The sequence below is a fragment of the Eschrichtius robustus genome, chromosome 10, assembly GCF_028021215.1.
Source record: "Eschrichtius robustus isolate mEscRob2 chromosome 10, mEscRob2.pri, whole genome shotgun sequence".
NCBI lineage: Eukaryota > Metazoa > Chordata > Mammalia > Artiodactyla > Eschrichtiidae > Eschrichtius > Eschrichtius robustus.
The window spans coordinates 21236980-21254356 of NC_090833.1; the positions used below are offsets into that span (position 1 = coordinate 21236980).

General features: G+C 40.3%; 1 protein-coding gene across 1 annotated transcript in view; it reads left to right on the forward strand.

The window, feature by feature from the left end:
• Positions 1 to 11979: 11979 nt before the first annotated feature.
• The window catches only part of INIP (INTS3 and NABP interacting protein), a 31944-nt gene continuing 26546 nt past the window's right edge, over positions 11980 to 17377 (forward strand). Inside the window, exons 1-2 of the mRNA XM_068552603.1 lie at positions 11980 to 12124; positions 13212 to 13285. Coding sequence (XP_068408704.1) covers positions 13261 to 13285 — 25 coding nt within the window. The 5' untranslated portion in view covers positions 11980 to 12124; positions 13212 to 13260. The remainder of the gene's footprint in view (positions 12125 to 13211; positions 13286 to 17377) is intronic.

Genomic DNA, 17377 nt, shown 5'->3' on the forward strand with positions numbered 1-17377 from the left:
CTTACTTTTTCAAATATTACAAAAATATTATACATGACCCTGTGAGCAAATTGCTAAGGCTTCTCCCTGGGCCTTGGGAGGTAAGGGTTTGGAGGGAAAGAGATATATGTTCAAGTAAAGGACCCTGAAACTGAAACTTCATCGCTTTGCAGGAAATTGGCCTCTGCATCCACTGATACTGAGGACTTAGGGAGAGGACACTCTCAAAGAGTGTGGGCAGAAACATACAGTGCTGTCAAAATAAAAGCACTCCTATCTAAGGATATATGTGCAAAGATGTTCATTGCAACATTGTTTGTATAAAAAAAGGAAAGTGTAAATGTACGTGTACATCACAAAGGAAAAGGTTGAACAAATTATAGTACATCCACCTATATTATGCAGCAATAAAAAATGAATTAGAGCTCTATATGTTGGGAGGTCTATGATACATTAAATTTAAAAAGGCAAGTTGTATACATCAGAAATTAACACAATATTGTAAATCAACTATACTTCAATAAAATAAATTTTAAAAATAAAAAAGGCAAGTGGTAAAGTAATATGTATAGTGGGATCACTACATATGAACATATATATGTGTAAATGTACATGTATATATGTTTACATGAGAGTAGGAAAATGCATGATAGTATATGAACCAGACTATTTAGGTTTATATCTTGGGGTGATGGGACAGCAGGGCAAGGGCAGGCCAGATTAACATTATCTTTCTACAACTTTGTTTGTTTTCTTTCATGCATTACAATGAGCATTTATTTCTTTTGTAATTTAAAAATTCTAATAAGGAAAAATTTTTAATCAAAACATATGAAACATCTGAGTTAAATATATTTACAATGTTTCCTACTTCTTTCCCAAGACTAAGCAACATTCTGTTATAAGCCAATGTTTTTGCTTACCTTTCTCCACTCCTAAAGTGATACAGTTACAAGAATTTTAAGAAATCTCCATTATGGGACTTCCCTGGTGGCGCAGTGGTTAAGACTCTGCACTCCCAGTGCAGGGGGCCCGGGTTCAATATCTGGTCAGGAAACTAGAGCCTGTGAGCTGAAACTAAGGAGCCCATGTGCTGCAACTAAGACCTGGTGCAACCAAATAAATAAATAAACATTAAAAAAAAAAAAAACCTCCATTATACCCCAATTAACAGGCCTTAGCACTTAAAAAAAAAAAAAGACTTTATCACGTATCACTTTCTATTTCAAATTATATTTATATGCTACACAACAGCAACAAAGACAATTTTCAGGCACAATCCTAGACGTCTACCTTACGGCTCTGCTCCCCCCACTCCTTTTTGTCCTAGCTTCACTTTTGTCAGACGTGTCTTGAGACACGTGTTAACAAGCAAAGTTGAATTCATGTCATATATTTTGAGGCACACTACAGAAGCATTTACAATTTTAGAAAAAATTTCAATATTACTTACTTTTTTTTTTACACTTCAGAATTATGTGTCCCTTTGCTAATAACTGTATATATAATGTGTATTTTCACTGGAACTTATATGTTCCCAGCATCTTCATTTTGATGATGATCTTAAGTTTTTTTAATATTCTGAATACATTCTGAATATAAAACATAACATAGCATATTCTGAGTTGTCTGGATGACCACCATTTAATTGACTAATGAAATAGATATCAGTTCCCTATATTTACATTCGTTTAAGATCAAGAAACTACCAAATATTTCAACATCAATTTCCTTACGTTAATGACAAATGAATAGCAACAGTCTTAATACATGGAAACTTCTGCCCAGTCAGGCCCATCTGAGCATCTGTGGGGCCTGAACCAGAGTACAGATGTGGGCTTACATTCCATATGTCTAAATATATAAAAGTTATACATCCAGCTAACAAATATGTGTAAAGCTATGGCTTTGAAATGACTGAAAGCTGGCTAAATATCAAAGACAACTAACTTTATTTTTCATGTCTGGGTGGTCTGTTGATATTTGGTATGAGTGATAAAATAAATATTGACACATAAACAGTTCATAAAATTTATTTTTCTTGCCTTGATAGCAGCAAAATAATTATTTACATTATAAGATTATAAGATTTTTCACATAAATGGTGTGTTCAAAGATAAACTAAGGCATATTAAAAATTGTAAGAGTTTATTTGAGGAAAAATCAATTTGAAGCAGGCAGTGCCAAACCAGAAGTGGTTAGGAGCGCTCCACGGACAGGAGCTGGGGAGAGACTTTTGTAGAGAAAGGGTGGAAGTAAAGTAAAGAAATGATGGATTGTCTATAGCATAAAGCCTACTTGGCTGTTAGTGACTGGTTGTTCAATTTTATAACCTTGAGTTATTTACAGGCTTACATTTGGGTTTGTCACAGCATTAGAGCCACCTTAGTCTAACGGCTTCCTTGATTAATTAAACAACAGTAATGTCAAACTGGACAAAGTTTCTTAAGTGATCGTACCTCTTAGATAGTTTTTTATTACTTTTAATTTAGAGAAAATGTGTTCTTTGGTAAGTAAACAACAACTGAAATTGCCAATTAATTCTTAAAGTAATATTTAGATTCAGAAATAAATCACAAATTTTATATATCATGTTAAAACACTGAAATAGGGATATATATGATAAATTATTATCATAGAATATTAGAATAAATTTTAATTTCATCATAAATTATCACTTATATTGCAATTTTTACCATCTCTTAAAGCAATATCTAGAGTCATACAGTAAAGAATCAGTATTATGCTTCACTCATGGTACATATAAACAGACATATATACAAATGAAAGGAAAATCAATTGTTTAATATTGCAGAAATGTTCCTCAGTCACGAGTCCAAATGTACTAATTCATGAGCAACTCCAGAATCACAAATGAGAATAAGAAGAAAAGCAAGAAAATGGACTTTCAGCACTAAAGAGAAAAATTGTTGGTTGTTCAAGAATTTATTGAATTCATCTGATCTGAGAGGAAGCATTTAGAATAATTAGTTTTTTCTCTTACCTAAGTACTTCTGCTGCTCAACTCTTCCTTGCACTAAAAAGCAGTGTCCATTTTTGACCTTGATGAGAAAATAGGAAAAATATATGTTGGTTTCTGCCTTCCACTCCCCACCTCATTCCTGGCACAGAGCCCCTGAAACTCTCGTGAATTCCTAAGTGTTAAGAACATTAGGGGACTTCCCTGGTGGCACAGTGGCTAAGACTCCATGCTCCCAATGCAGGGGGCCCGGCTTCGATCCCTGGTCAGGGAACTAGATCCCACACGCATGCCGCAACTAAGTTCACATGCCACAACTAAGGAGCCCGCCTGCTGCAACTAAGACCCAGTGCAACCAAATAAATAAATATTTAAAAGAAAAAAAAAAGAACATTAGGAACCTCTTCTGTTCTAATAGTTGGCCTTTGACCCTGGCTTCTGAAACAGGGATCCTAAATCCACTGGAACTTCCTGGGTAGCAGGAGTAGTTTTTGTTCTAATGCAGAGATTCTGGGTGGGCTCCTGGATGGCTCCTGAATGGCAGCTAATCACCACCAGTAAGACCAAGTCATGATCAAAAGCTTGGAATTTTCAGCCCCATTCCCCAGTCTCCAGAGAGGGGAGAGGGGCTGGAAATGGAGTTCATGATCCATCCTGCCTACATGATGAAGTCTCACAAAAATCCCCAAGTATGGGGTTTGGAGAACTTCCAGGTTGGTGAACCTCCACATACCAGGACGGTGACACACCCCAACTCCACAGTGACAGAAGCTCCTGCACTTGGGGCCCTCTCAGATCTCGCCTCATGTGTGTCTTCATCTGGCTGTTCATCTGTATCCTTTATCATATCCTTTAATGAACTGCTAGACATAGGTGTTACCCTGAGTTCCGTGAGTCATTCTAGCATATAATCGAATCCAAGTGGAAAGGAGGTCATGGGAACTTCCAATTTGTCGCCAAGTGAAGTGGGGGTGGGAAGTCTCAGGGGCCCGAGCCCTCACCCTGTAGGATTTAACGCTATCTCCAGGTGGATGGTGTCAGAATTGGGTTAAGACTGTAGGACGCTCAGCTGGTGCCTCAGAATTGTGTGGAACTATCCCCCACCTCTGGTGTCAGAGGGTTGTGAGTGTGATAGTAGAGCAAAGGAGACACACAGGAGGAAGACTGGGTTTCTACCCAACCCAGACCTCAATGGGTGCATAACCCAAAAACTTTTACAGCATTCCAACCCAGCTGCCTTTTGCTTTAAGAGCAGAGGGCAAGAGATATGAAGTGTTTCCATCGGGCCTGAGTAGTGTTAGGAGCAGATATTCAAGGTTCTAGGTTATGCTGGGCCAGTGTCAAGTGACAGAGGTTCTCATCTGTTCCTTAACGTGTGTGTGTGTGTGTGTGTGTGTACATGTGTGTTTTATGCAAGACCCTCTAATATGTGGGGGAAGCAGCCCTTTTGCTTGAGCCTAAGGGTAGTACTGGGCCGAATGAAAGCCAAATGACTTCACACAGCTCCATGCAGATGAAAGTTTACAATCTTGAATAGAGAAAACTGGTGGGAGAGGCAAGCAAAATGAAAGAAATGCATGCTGTTGCTAAGGGCATCCTCCTCACACTGTGAATAGTGACCAAGTTTGCCAAAACATCATTGTCACATAAAATTTAACATTGATTTGAATGTATTAGTTTTGTGTTTTCTTGCGTGATTAAGTTGTAAATAATTCTTAATTTTGAAAAATATCATATTTACCTTGAAAATCTTGTAAAGGTAAGTAGGACTTGTGTTGATTTACAGGTGTTAGGAGTAAAATATAGAAAACGATCATTCCTATTGTTGCCAATTAAAAGATTTCTCAAAATAATAAAACAATGTTTTTAAAATGCCCTGGGAGAATCATATGCTTAAAATAAACCACAGTGTAACAAGAGAGACAGGCATGTTATTAATTCAAAGCTATAGTCACATATTTAGGTATTAGATGGTAGATACTGTGAAAGAAAAATCAAAATGGAGTCAGTATTGCTAAGAGACTTCTCTAAAATGCTGCCAGGGGAATTCCTTGGCTGTCCAGTGGTTAGGACTCCACATTTCCACTACCGGGGGCCCAGGTTTGATCCCTGGTCGGGGAAATAAAATCCCGCAAGTCGCGTGGTTCGGCCTAAAAATAAATAAATAAATAAATAAATAAATAAATAAATAAATAAATAAATAAATAAATAAATAAAATGTAGCTGGAAGGCCCCTGAGGAAATGTGACTTATGCACATCTCAGCCCAGAAGGAATCTGACCTTTTGACCACTTATTGTCTTAACACAGACATCCAGAACATCTGCCCAATGTTCAGAAACTCAAGATATTTACCGCACCCTTACCCTAAAGTAACTTGTGACAGCCATCCCTTAAGGACAAATATTTCCTTTCTTCTATCAGAGTAGAGCCTCATGGCTTTTGCCTTTATAAGCCCCTGACACTTTCTCTTCCCCAGAACACTCTTGGTTTTACCCAAATCTGTGTCTCCAGAACTGCAATTCTCAAGACCCCAAATACACTCTTTTCTTATTTGCAGCCTTCTGCGTTTTTTGGGTTGACATTACTGAGTAGAAACCTTCCTTTAAAACAATGGGAAAATACTGTAAGAGATTACATTTGTAGCTCTTTTAACAGGATAATGTTGGTGCAAAATCTTCCCGTCTGATTTGTTTAGTATCATCCACATTGCCCAATATGGTACTTTACATGTAGAAAGCACTCAAGGAAATAGCTCAGATAGTTAACAAAAAAGCAAACTGCAAAAGAATATATATATCAGATAGATAGATAGACTATCAACATTTTTATAAAATTTTAAAACAATTTAATATATCTTAGGGATACAGTGTAGCAAAAGTTTAAAGATATGTACTGGAGCAATGACAACTAAATTCAGGAAAGTGGCTTATCTCAGAGGTGGAGCAAGAGGAGCACCATGGGGGAAGGGTGTCTGGGAGAACTCAAATGTACTTGAAATGTTTTGTTTTTTAGGCCAGGTAGTAAGTTCCACAGTGTCTATTATATTATTAGTTATAGATTTTTGTAAGCCTGAAATATTTCATTAAAATGCAACCCAGACAAAAGTCTTTCCAGCATTTATTTCTCAAGTACTCTCACACGTGCTCTGAGTGAGCTGTGAAAAGTAATGTATTCAATATTAGTTTCCTGTGGCAGCTGTAACAAATGACCACAGACTTGGTACCTTTAAACAACAGAAATTTACCCTCTCACAGTTTTGGAGACCAGAAGTCCAAAATCAGTTTGTGCTGAAATTAAGGAGGCGAGAATGTTCTTGCTTCTTCCAGCTCCTGGGAGCTGCCAGCATTCCTTGGTTTGTGGCTGCATCACTCCAGTCTCTGCCTCTGATCACACCATCTTCTCTTCTGCCTATGTCAAACCTCCCTCTTCCTCTCTCTTATAAGGACATTTGTGATTATCCAGGGCTCACCTGGATAATCCAGGATAATCTCCCCACCTCAAGGTCCTTAATCACATCTGCAAAGACCATTTTCCCATATAAGGTAACATTTACAGGTTCCAGGGTTCAGGATTAGGTCCTGACCACAAATGCCTTTGTCTCCAGTTACAATAGGAATGCAATCCTTTCCTAAAGTCAGAGTTGAATAAAATTGGCCCAAGGGTAGTAAATTAAAGGTACTAATTAATTTTACAGGAACTGGAAGAATGCTAGGGGATTTGGAGAAGCATAGGGCTGGCATTTTATCATTAATGATCTCAAATAAGAGTCTTTCAACAAATATGTTAAATTTATAGATGGCACTGAACCTGGGGAGTAGTTAACAGTGTTAGTGCAGTAGTTTAAGAAGAACAAACACCTTGAACTTTAATGGAACAGTACTGCTGAAGAGCGTATTAGCGGCACACAGTGAGAGCCCACAAAGCATTATTTGACTAAAGGATTAGATCAGCTTTTAAAGCAGTGAAAAAACAAAAGTGAGATTCTGGCCTGCACACTTAAAAGCATCCTATAGACAAGGACAAATCATTCAGTTTGTACTTCCATTAAATATCTATTGAATAAATGAATAAAAGGGCACAGTTAGCTTTCATTAGGTTTAAAAATCAATCAGCAGGTGTACCTGCTTAGCACTCTTCTTGGTACTTTGAGGATACTGGCATGTAGTAGAAAGTTGGCCCCTTAAAGGTGACCAAATGAGAAGGAGCTGACATGAAGCATTACATGGCACTCAGGCTGCCAGGCCCCCTGAGGGGTTTAATGCAGTGTAGTCAGTCCTCTTCATAGCCCACCAAAAACAGTAGGGTTCAATCTATTTAATTAAAGGGACAAACCAGTGGCAAAATAAAAGTAACTTTTTTAAAGTCAATCAATCTGTTAAACGAAACATTTCTAATCTAACCCTCACCCCTTCTTGCGGACCTCCTCTCCTTGCCCCACCTGAGAAGACACCTCTTTTCCTTCCCCCATGAGTGAAGAAGCAGAGTGGCCTAATGCCTTGGTATCTGTGCCACACAGACTTGGCTTGCAAACCATGGTCTAGACCTGACTCCACATAGGGAGTGGGACTCAATCTGCACCAGGGAACCCCTCCCTCACATTCTTATCCTTGGCCATGGTTATAAACGCAAGGGACAACTGCACGTAGTGGTTTAGTTCACTATTGTAATCAAAAAATGGTAGCATCTTGGACAAGTTTCAATGTATCCACATCTTTAAAATTGATAGATGATCATTGTATCCTTCTCAAAGGCTGGTCTTGAGATAATACATGCAGAGTCCTAGCATACAGCAAAGATTCAATGAAAGATTCCCCTAAGGTTTCTAGAGGTTTCATTCCATGGTAAGCAAATTCTCCTTAACCAAACCATCAAATCACCTATCTCCTGACTTAATTGAAACCCACTTCTCCTTCAAGGGTAGCTTCCCTTGTATTCCTATAAGGTGGAAAATGCTCTTGTGTCCAACCAGACATATCATGGTAGAGGATGCTTTTATTACCCTTTTCCACAGATGAGGAAATTGAGGAACAGAGAAATAATTTGTCTAAGCGTTCACCCAGTAAGTGGCAAAGCAAGAATCTGAGCCCAGAGAGTCTGGTTCTAGAGGCTGCTCTCTTAGCCAGTGGGCAATTCTGCCCCTTTTTGTAGCTAAAAGTCTCCTAGACTAAGTTCACTTCATTTTCTATTATAGGATCTGAAGTAAGAATACATTTTGTTTGAGCAATAGTTGTGGTAGCCAGCACCTAGGATGGTCCCTGCTTTGGACTGAATGTTTGTATCCCTCCCACACCTACCTCAATCCTAATCCCCAATGTGATGGCCTTTGGAGGTGGGGCATTTGTGAGGTGATTAGGTCATGTAGGTGGGAGTCCTCATAAATGGGATTAATGCCCTTGTAAATGAGACTCAGATCCCTCACCCCTGCAGCCATGTGAGGTTGCTGCAAAAAGACAGCCATCCATGAATGAGGAAGTGGGCCTTCACCAGAGCCCAACCAAGCTGGCACCTTGATCTTGGACTTCCCAGCCTCCAGAACTGTGAGAAATAAACTGCTGTTGTTTATAAGCCATCAAGTCTATTGTATTCTGCTGGAGCAGCCTGAATGGATAAAACGGTCCCCAATGATCCCACCTCCTAGTAGTCACAGCCTTGTAATATTTCCCTTCCGCAGTGTACCAAGGTTGGTCTGTGTGACACGCAGTATATGGCAGAAACACTGGTACGTCACTTCCAAGATCAGGTTATAAAAGATACTGTTGCTTCTGACTTGATCACTCTCATATCACTTGCTCTGGCTGTGAGTTGCCATGTCATGAGCAACCCTATGGGAAGGCCTGCATGGTAAGGAATGGAAGCCTCGTACCCTCAGCCACATGAGTAAGCTTGCAAGTAAATCCTTCCATGTAGTTGAGCTTCAGAATGACTATATCCCCTGCTAGCATCTTGACTGCAACCTTAAAAAAGATCCTCGGCCAGAACTACCCCTCTATGCTGCCATGATTCCAGCTCCTCAGAAACTGTTAAGAGAATAAATATTTGTTGTTTTAAACTGCCAAGTTTGGGGACAATTTGTTACAAGCAATAGGTAAGTCATACAGTAATTGTCTCAAGTTCCTACACAGTTGATTTTAAAGGCTGTCTGGCTTAATGCATTTCCCATAAATATTTAATCATAAAATAGCACAAGAGGGTTAGGGTGGCTCCAACTGGAATCTGAGGACTATTCTCAGCTCTCTACCTTGATACTGAAGGTCTGTAATAATCACAATGGCTTCAGGAGGAAGCACTTCACAGACTGCTACCTGACATTTCCTTATCAGTTAACAGCGCCACAGGATTGTCACATGCATCCCTTTTGTCTTGGACTTTCCCCTAGTAGATATGTAGGCTCTACCTACTTATCAGCTGACTTACTGATCAAGTACCAAGATATCCAGTAAAACACAGATCTTTCATAATTACCCCCATCACCACCATTCATCTCCAGAACTCTTTTCATTTTATAAAACTGAAACACTATCCCCATTAAATAACAACTCTTCATTGTCCCCTTCCCCCCAGCCCCTGGCAACCACCCTTCTATTTCTGTCTCTATGATTGTGGCTACTCTAAGTACTTCATATAAGTGAAATCACACAGTATTTGTCCTTTTGTGACTGGCTTATTTCACTTAGCATCATATCCTCAAGGTTCTTGCACACTGTAGCATATATCAGAATTTCCTTCTTTTTAAAAGGTGAATAATATTTCATTGTATGTATATGCTACGTTTTCCTTATTCATTCATCTGTTCAAGGATATTTGTGTCGCTTCCACCTCTTAGCTATTGTGAATAGTTCTGCTATGAACACGGATGTTTACATACCTCTTTGAGGCCCTGCTTTCAGTTCTTTTGTGTATAAATCCAAAAAAACCTTAATTTTTTGAGTAACCATTATACTGTTTTCCACTAGTGGCTGTATCATTTTACATGCACAAAGGTTCCAACTTCTCTGCCGACACTCATTATTTTATTTTCTGGGTTGTTTTTTTTTTTTTTTCGATAGTAGCCATCTAATGGATAGGAAATGGTCACTCATTTATTTTTATTTCCTTTTTATAGATGATAGAACTGAAGCATCAAATGATTAACTGTCAGAGCTGGGATTTGAACCCAAGTAAATTGACCCACTATTAACTAATATGTTAAAATTCTTGTGACACTGAAGTCCCAAAATCTCTCAAGGAGAAGAGAGGGGAGTTCAAGAGCTCACACTCACCAAATAAAGGGCAAAACAATCAGCAGCAAGTTAAATTTATCTTTCTCCTGATAATGTTCTGCGAATCCTGGGAGGCTGAATTTACTGGGAAATTACAAAATGTTTCTCTGGGGTAGAACTCTTCTTTTCAGCTTAAATAAGCTTGTTCAGGATGTCCATTTGGGACTTAGACTGGAGTTTTCTTATGCCCTAGTTTCTGTATTGTCTCGTCAGGCAACCTAAAACCAAAAAATTCTCCTAAGGTTCTGTCAGCCATATATATCCAAGTCATCATTTTCGTCCGGCTGGAACTCAGAAAGGTCTCTTAACTGAAAAGTTGTCCTGGCCAACTACCAAAATGCTCACTTTATATCTAGATTAAAGTAGTCACGGCTTCCCTGGTGGCGCAGTGGTTGAGAATCTGTCTGCTAATGCAGGGGACACGGGTTCGAGCCCTGGTCTGGGAAGATCCCACATGCCGTGGAGCAACTAGGCCCGTGAGCCAAAATTACTGAGCCTTTGTGTCTGGAGCCTGTGCTCCGCAACAAGAGAGGCCGCGATAGTGACAGGCCCGCGCACCTCGATGAAGAGTGGCCCCCACTTGCCGCAACTAGAGAAAGCCCTCGTACAGAAACGAAGACCCAACACAGCCAAAAAATAAATAAATAAATATTTTTTTAAAAAGTAGTCAGCAGACTACTGAGCTCCCTGAGCTGGTCTCAGAGGAATTCCTTCCTCCAGAGCAGGGACAATGTGTGAGATTTAAGAACCTGGACCTTTGCATCTGACAGGCCTTTAGTCGCTGAAATTCAACTAAAGACATAAAGTAACTGAACATTTCTGAGTCTGAAATATAAATCATAAATAAATATATAAATAAGTCACATATAAGTATATAAATAAATACGAATCATATATAACTCAGGGAATGACAGGACCAGAGCTGATGCACAGGAAGCACCTCGTACGTACAAGGCATTTAATAAATGCTTGGTAGTGTTATTATTTCAGTCATGGATCCATGCTCAACAAAATTGTGCATCATAAACGTTTATTACTGAGCAAACATCGATTATTAAGAAGGACGTTAAGATGGGTAACGACCACAGGACAGGTGACATACATCAATACAAGGTTACTGTTCAACGTAGATACGTAGCTCTACTGTGCTGGAATCAGGCCTTCGGGCGATCCCACTAGGAGAGACAGTGTTCTGAGATGTGGCATATCCATTCCTTAAGATTCTTGCACAGTAGTAAAAATTTCTACAAGTTTAGTGTATAATTATTTAAACTATAAAAGAAAAGTATCACTGGGATTTGTGTACGTAAGACGCGCAACGCGAGATGGTTGATAAAGCTCATTGTCCGGGTCCCAACCGCAGCTCTGCCTCAGTCCCAACCGAAGTGCATTCACACCGTCGCAGGACCGGCTGGGCTGGTGGCTTTTCCCCTGCAGCTGCCTGGACGAAAGCGCCACTTGAAGGGCTAGGGACACAGCCAGTCTCCTTCCCCCCCGCCCCCCCTACCTAGCCGAGCCGGCAGGATACGTCACTACGCAGCGGCCTGGACGAAGGAGCCAATTGCGGTGCTAGGGACCCAGCCGGCCTCTGCCCCGCCCCGTTCGGGCTCCGCCCCCGATGGTGCGGCCTGCGGGTTCCAGGAGCCTCTCTGGCTGCCACTCTTTGGAAGGGAAGTGGCGTATGCATGAGGTACCAGTTAAAGTACGAATCGCCGTGAGGAGCAGCCGTTAGGAGGCGGGACTTCCTGTCCCTCGGGTGTAAGTCATCAGGAGGCGGAAGCGCAGCGGGGGCGGGAAGGTGGTGGAACACCGCCTTGAGCTCGGTTTGCAGGTCTTTAAGTGGTCGCGCCCCCTTGGAGAACGCGACCAGAAGGCGAGGCGGTCCCGGGCTTTCTAGCCTCGCGGTAAGTAGGACCGCCTGGCGGCGCCGGGGATGAAGGTGTGTGGCCCCGGCGCTGACCTGCTGCCGCCGTCCCTTGCTACAGGGCAGTGGCCTCCCCGTCAGCCTTGCCTCCCAGCATTTCTCACTCCCCCTCCTCTCCTTGGTATCAGCCGCAGCCCCCACCCTGCCTGCCCTCCACGCACCGCCCCCCCCCCCCCGCGGGACCTTTCTGAGACGCAGATCCAGCCCTGTCACATCCCTGATTTACGTTCTCCGTCACAAGATGGCCCTCTTGTCCCTCCCGTCCTAAGCCGGCTTCGCTCGCTCTGTGCTTCAGCTGCAGGAGACACCTCATTATTTCGTTCCAAACCGACATCTGTTTGCTAGCTCTTGTACTTTCCCGCTTACCCCAGAAGGCATCCCTCGTCACGCCGGTAGAATCAGTTCATCTTTGCTTCCGGAGCACTGTTTACGCCTTGTAAAGAGCGCGTTTGTTAAACTTTTTTAGTACGGTTGCTTGAATGAGACTCTCTTTTTCCACCGGATTATATGTTTCTTGAGGGCGGGAGTAGGGTCTTGCTCATTTGGGATCTCCCCAGGGCCTAGTACAAAAGCACGAGGTTTGGAAGCTAACAGTCCAAAGTTTTCGCACTAGCTTTGTGACCTTGGGCGCGATCTCCCTATCTATGAAGTGGTGATAAATAAAATAATTAATTTCAATCATCTTACAAATCTTGTATGGTGCAGAGTATGTACGCGATAAATATTCGGCTCTCTTTCCTTTCTAGCTTTCAGTATACACAGTAGTTGCTGGGTACGTTTTTTAAATGAATCGAGAGGCACTACAGATGAGTGATTTTTCTTCCTAGCCCTGTGATTGTATTGATGCTATCAGTTAGTTGATATATTTGGTAGTATTTGGTAAACACAACCTAATGAAGTAATTAAAGACAGTAATGGTGAATGTTGGTATCAACATCTGCAAGAATAAACATTTAACCTTCACGCTCTAATTAAATAACTTGAGGCGTTTGATTTAAGTCTGTGTGCCCTTCAGACATATGTTTCTGAAGAGATGAAGATATGTGTCTGCACATTCTTTTTTACAGGTGATTGGACCACTTGCCACGGAACATAGTTGAAACAGAAAATAGGAAGATGGCAGCAAACCCTTCAGGACAAGGTAAATGCTAGGAACTTTTTCCTCATATAGTAAAGTATTTTGATAGAAAATTTAGCATAGGGCCGTTACTAGAGCCAGAATTAAAAATGAATAGCCAAGTAAAACCCCATATTTGAAGCAAGTCCAACGTTTCATCAGATATGTAACATCTTTAATAGCTGTTAATCCTATATGTTAATATTATTCACATTGTAAACCTTAAGTCCTCCTTGGACATTTGTGTTCTCATGCTCTTTTACTTGAGATTAGAACCACTTTTAAAGAAGTTATATTGTCACTAGGCAATATCCACTCCTTTATTTTCGTTTGCTCAAAAAACTTTTCATACACGTTTCACCTGTGTTAAGAGCTCTCTAAAGCAACTCAAGTTAGATACATCCCAAATAAGGAGTTTTTATTTAAAAATAAGTTTTCAAAAGTAAAATTTAATCCCTAGAAAGCATTAAATTCCACTTTGTAAGTTGTCTCCTGCTTAAGAACTTGGAGCAAGCTTCTGTTTCCTCTCCATATCAAGTCTAAACTCCTTATTTGACGCATCATATTTTTTGATTAATCTTAGTCTTGTTTTATTTTAAACGTCATATAAACGTGTTTGTGTCCAGTTGCTTACACTCACTGTACTGTCTGTGAGAGTCATCCATGTTATGCCATGTATCAATAGTTCATTCTTTTTTATTGCAGACTAGTATTCCACTGTATGAATTTACCACAATTTATTTATTCATTCCTTTTTGGAGACTTTGGGGTTGTATCAGTTTTGGCCATTGTGAATAAAGCTGCTTTGAATATTCGTTTGTAAGTCTTTTTGCAGATATTTGGATGAATATCTAGCAATGGAGCCGCTGAGTGTATAGTTTACTTTATGGAAAACTGCCAAACCTTTTCCCAAAGTGGATGTACTTTACATTCCCTCTAGTAAAGTGTGAGAATTCTGGTTGCTCCATATATAGCATTGTTGGTCTTTTCAATTTTAGCCATTTTAGAGGGTGTGAAGTGACATCTCATTGTAGGATTAACTTGGATTTCCCTGATGACAAATGTTGGCAAAAGCACTTTTTTATGTGCTTATTGGCCATTGCAAATCTTCCTTTGTGAAGTGTTTGTTTTCACTTCCTTTGTGAAGTGTTTGTTGAAGGCTTTTGCTCATTTTTTTAAATTTTGGGTTATTTTTATTATCAATTTTTTTTTTAAGAGTCTAGATACCGGTCCTATGTCACTGCTAATTGCATCATCCAGATCATCTTTTGAGTTGGTTTCTGTTGCCTGCATTTTTTTTGAGAATGGGTCACATTTTCCTTTTTCTTACTATACTTAGTGATTTGTTATTGAATACTGGATATTATGACTAATACATTGTAGAGACTCTGAATTCTGTTATAGTCCTCTGAAATGTGATTTTTATTCTAGCAGATGGCTTGGCTCAACTCATACTCCAAACTCTTGTCTCCCTTATGCTGGGCAGCAGCTGAAATCTCTGCTCATTCTTTTCAGCTTCCAGTTGCTGCTTTAGTGCTTTATTTGTCTCTCCCATGTATGTGTAGTTTAGCAGAAAGCGAAAACTTTGGGTGGATTTTATAGGCATGTTTTAGGCTTTACTCCTTCTGCCTTTCCCTCTCAAGTCTCTCCCTTAATTTTCTGGTTACTCTGCCAGTCCTGAACTCTGTCCTCTGATACCTCAAGCCAGTAAGGTGAGGCTATGCAAACTGTTCGTGGATTGAGGAGTGCAAAAGGCCACCAATTCCCAAATTTCACCAGTTGCAGTTTCTGCCTGATTTTGGTCAGTCTCTAGTGCCTTCAAATAATGAATATTTAGTATTTTTTCCAGAATTTATTATTATATTTGTGGCAGGATTACTCTAACCAAACTATTCTGCTAGCACTGGAAGTTGGAAGCCCACTGAATCTGTTTTAGTATATTAGTTGCATTTAGGACAGACTAAAGATTACGTGAGTTTTATAGAAGTGTGGTATTGTGAAAAGCTAGCTCTGGTGACAGCTTTACTGGCTGTAACCAGCTAATACAATTCTGTTCTCTCAAATAACCAAGTGTGATTTGTGTGCTCTATGGACTAATCACAGGTCAGTATTCCCCTATGGTCTTTGACCTCCTCTTTTCACCAAGTTATAAGGATTCAGATTAAAAATAATTTAATTTGAACCGAAATGAAACTAAGAGAAATCTATTTTGGAGAGAAAATATGCTGCTAAAAATCACACAATGCAGTCCAAATGAAAACAAATTAAATATTTTTATCCATCTGTTTTAATAGCACAAATATGCAAGATTTACAATTTGCTAGTTACTCTTTTTTTTTTTTTAAGCAGTTGCAATAAAGCACAATCATTTTTACTGTCGCCTTTGATTGATCCATAGTCAAATCCACTATGAAACATCCCTTAATCTAAATAGAAGCGAGGGCTTTCCTGGTGGCGCAGTGGTTAAGAATCTGCCTGCCAGTGCAGGGGATATGGGTTCAAGCCCTGGTCTGGGAAGATCCCACATGCTGCATAGCAACTAAGCCCCTGTGCCACAACTACTGAGCCCATGTGCCACAACTACTGAAGCCCGCGCACCTAGAGCCCCTGCTCCGTAACAAGAGAAGCCACCTTAATGAGAGGCTGCGCACCGCAACGAAGAGTATCCCCCGCTCGCTGCAACTAAAAAGAAAGCCCGCGCACAGCAAGGAAGACCCAACGCAGCCAAAAATAAATAAATAAATTTATAAAACAAACAAACAAAAAAACATAGAAGCGAATTTAGATTAGTCCTTTGGCTTTTGTTGCTCTTTTGTCAGTGATATTGTTGGTGTCATGGAGCTGCTGCTATTAGGCACCAGCAGAGGGAGTCCATATCATATTCTGTAGACTCCTAGACTCTCAGTGAAAATTTAAAATTCTTATTTATTTGGATCTATTGCATTTTACTCTCTATATTATTTCTGTACTGTTTGTGTGTATTGGAACTACTTATTGTGGAGATTGAATACCAAGTTCCATAATTATCTTATAACTGAAAGAACAATGACTTTTAAGAAATCTTCATCTGTGTGTTGTAATTTATTAATGTCTCTGGCATAGGGGACAGGCCCTCTTTCAGATCTAGCAGTCTATCATACTGTAATAGTAATCTGAACTGCTAAATTTCACAAGCTCTTGGCAGACAGTTACTGAAGTCTCATACTCTTAGCATCCATCACAGTGTGGAACATTCAGTAGGTTCATAATAATTATTTGATTGATAAGAGGTAACATTTTGAGAATTTAATATGTAGAGGCAGATTGTTAAACTGGAATTTGGCCAAGGTACCATTCCTATGTAAAGAGGCTCTCATCATTGGTAAATATCAAGATCCTGTGATTATGTGCTGGCAGTTGGGAGATTGGTCTAACCTGATTTCAGATACACAGAGAAACCTGGTGAAAAACTGAGTAAAGAATGTGAATTCTTGGGACTTCCCTGGTGGCACAATGGTTAAGAATCCGCCTGCCAGTGCAGGGGACATGGGTTTGACCCTGGTCGGGGAAGATCCCACATGCTGCAGAGCAACTAAGCCCGTGCACCACAACTACTGAGCCTGAGCTGTAGAGCCTGCGAGCCACAACTGCTGAGCCCGTGTGCCACAATACTGAGCCCATGTGCCACAACTACTGAAGCCTGCGCACCTAGAGCCTGTGCTTCGCAACAAGAGAACCCCCTGCCCGATGCAACTAGAGAAAGCCTGCGCGCAGCAACGAAGACCAAATGCAGCCATAAATAAATAAATAATTTTAAAAAAATAGTGATTGCCCTCAAAAAAAAAAAAAGAATGTGAATTCTTTTGATTCTTTTATAGTTATCTCAAAATGCTTAGAGTAATAACTATAAGCCCTGCAGATCAAATGGTGGGAACTATTGATTTGGGGCCAGTTTGGATGCTCTTAGCTGTGATTTTAGGGCTCTATGTAAGAATGGAACATAGCTCCTGGGAGGTGTCTTGCTTGACCTCAGACCCAAGTACAAGTTTCACCTAAACCACCTATGGTCCAGAAGGAAAGCAGATTTACCCTTCAGGCTTGTACTAAGGTATGCTACCTCTCAATTAAGAATTTACC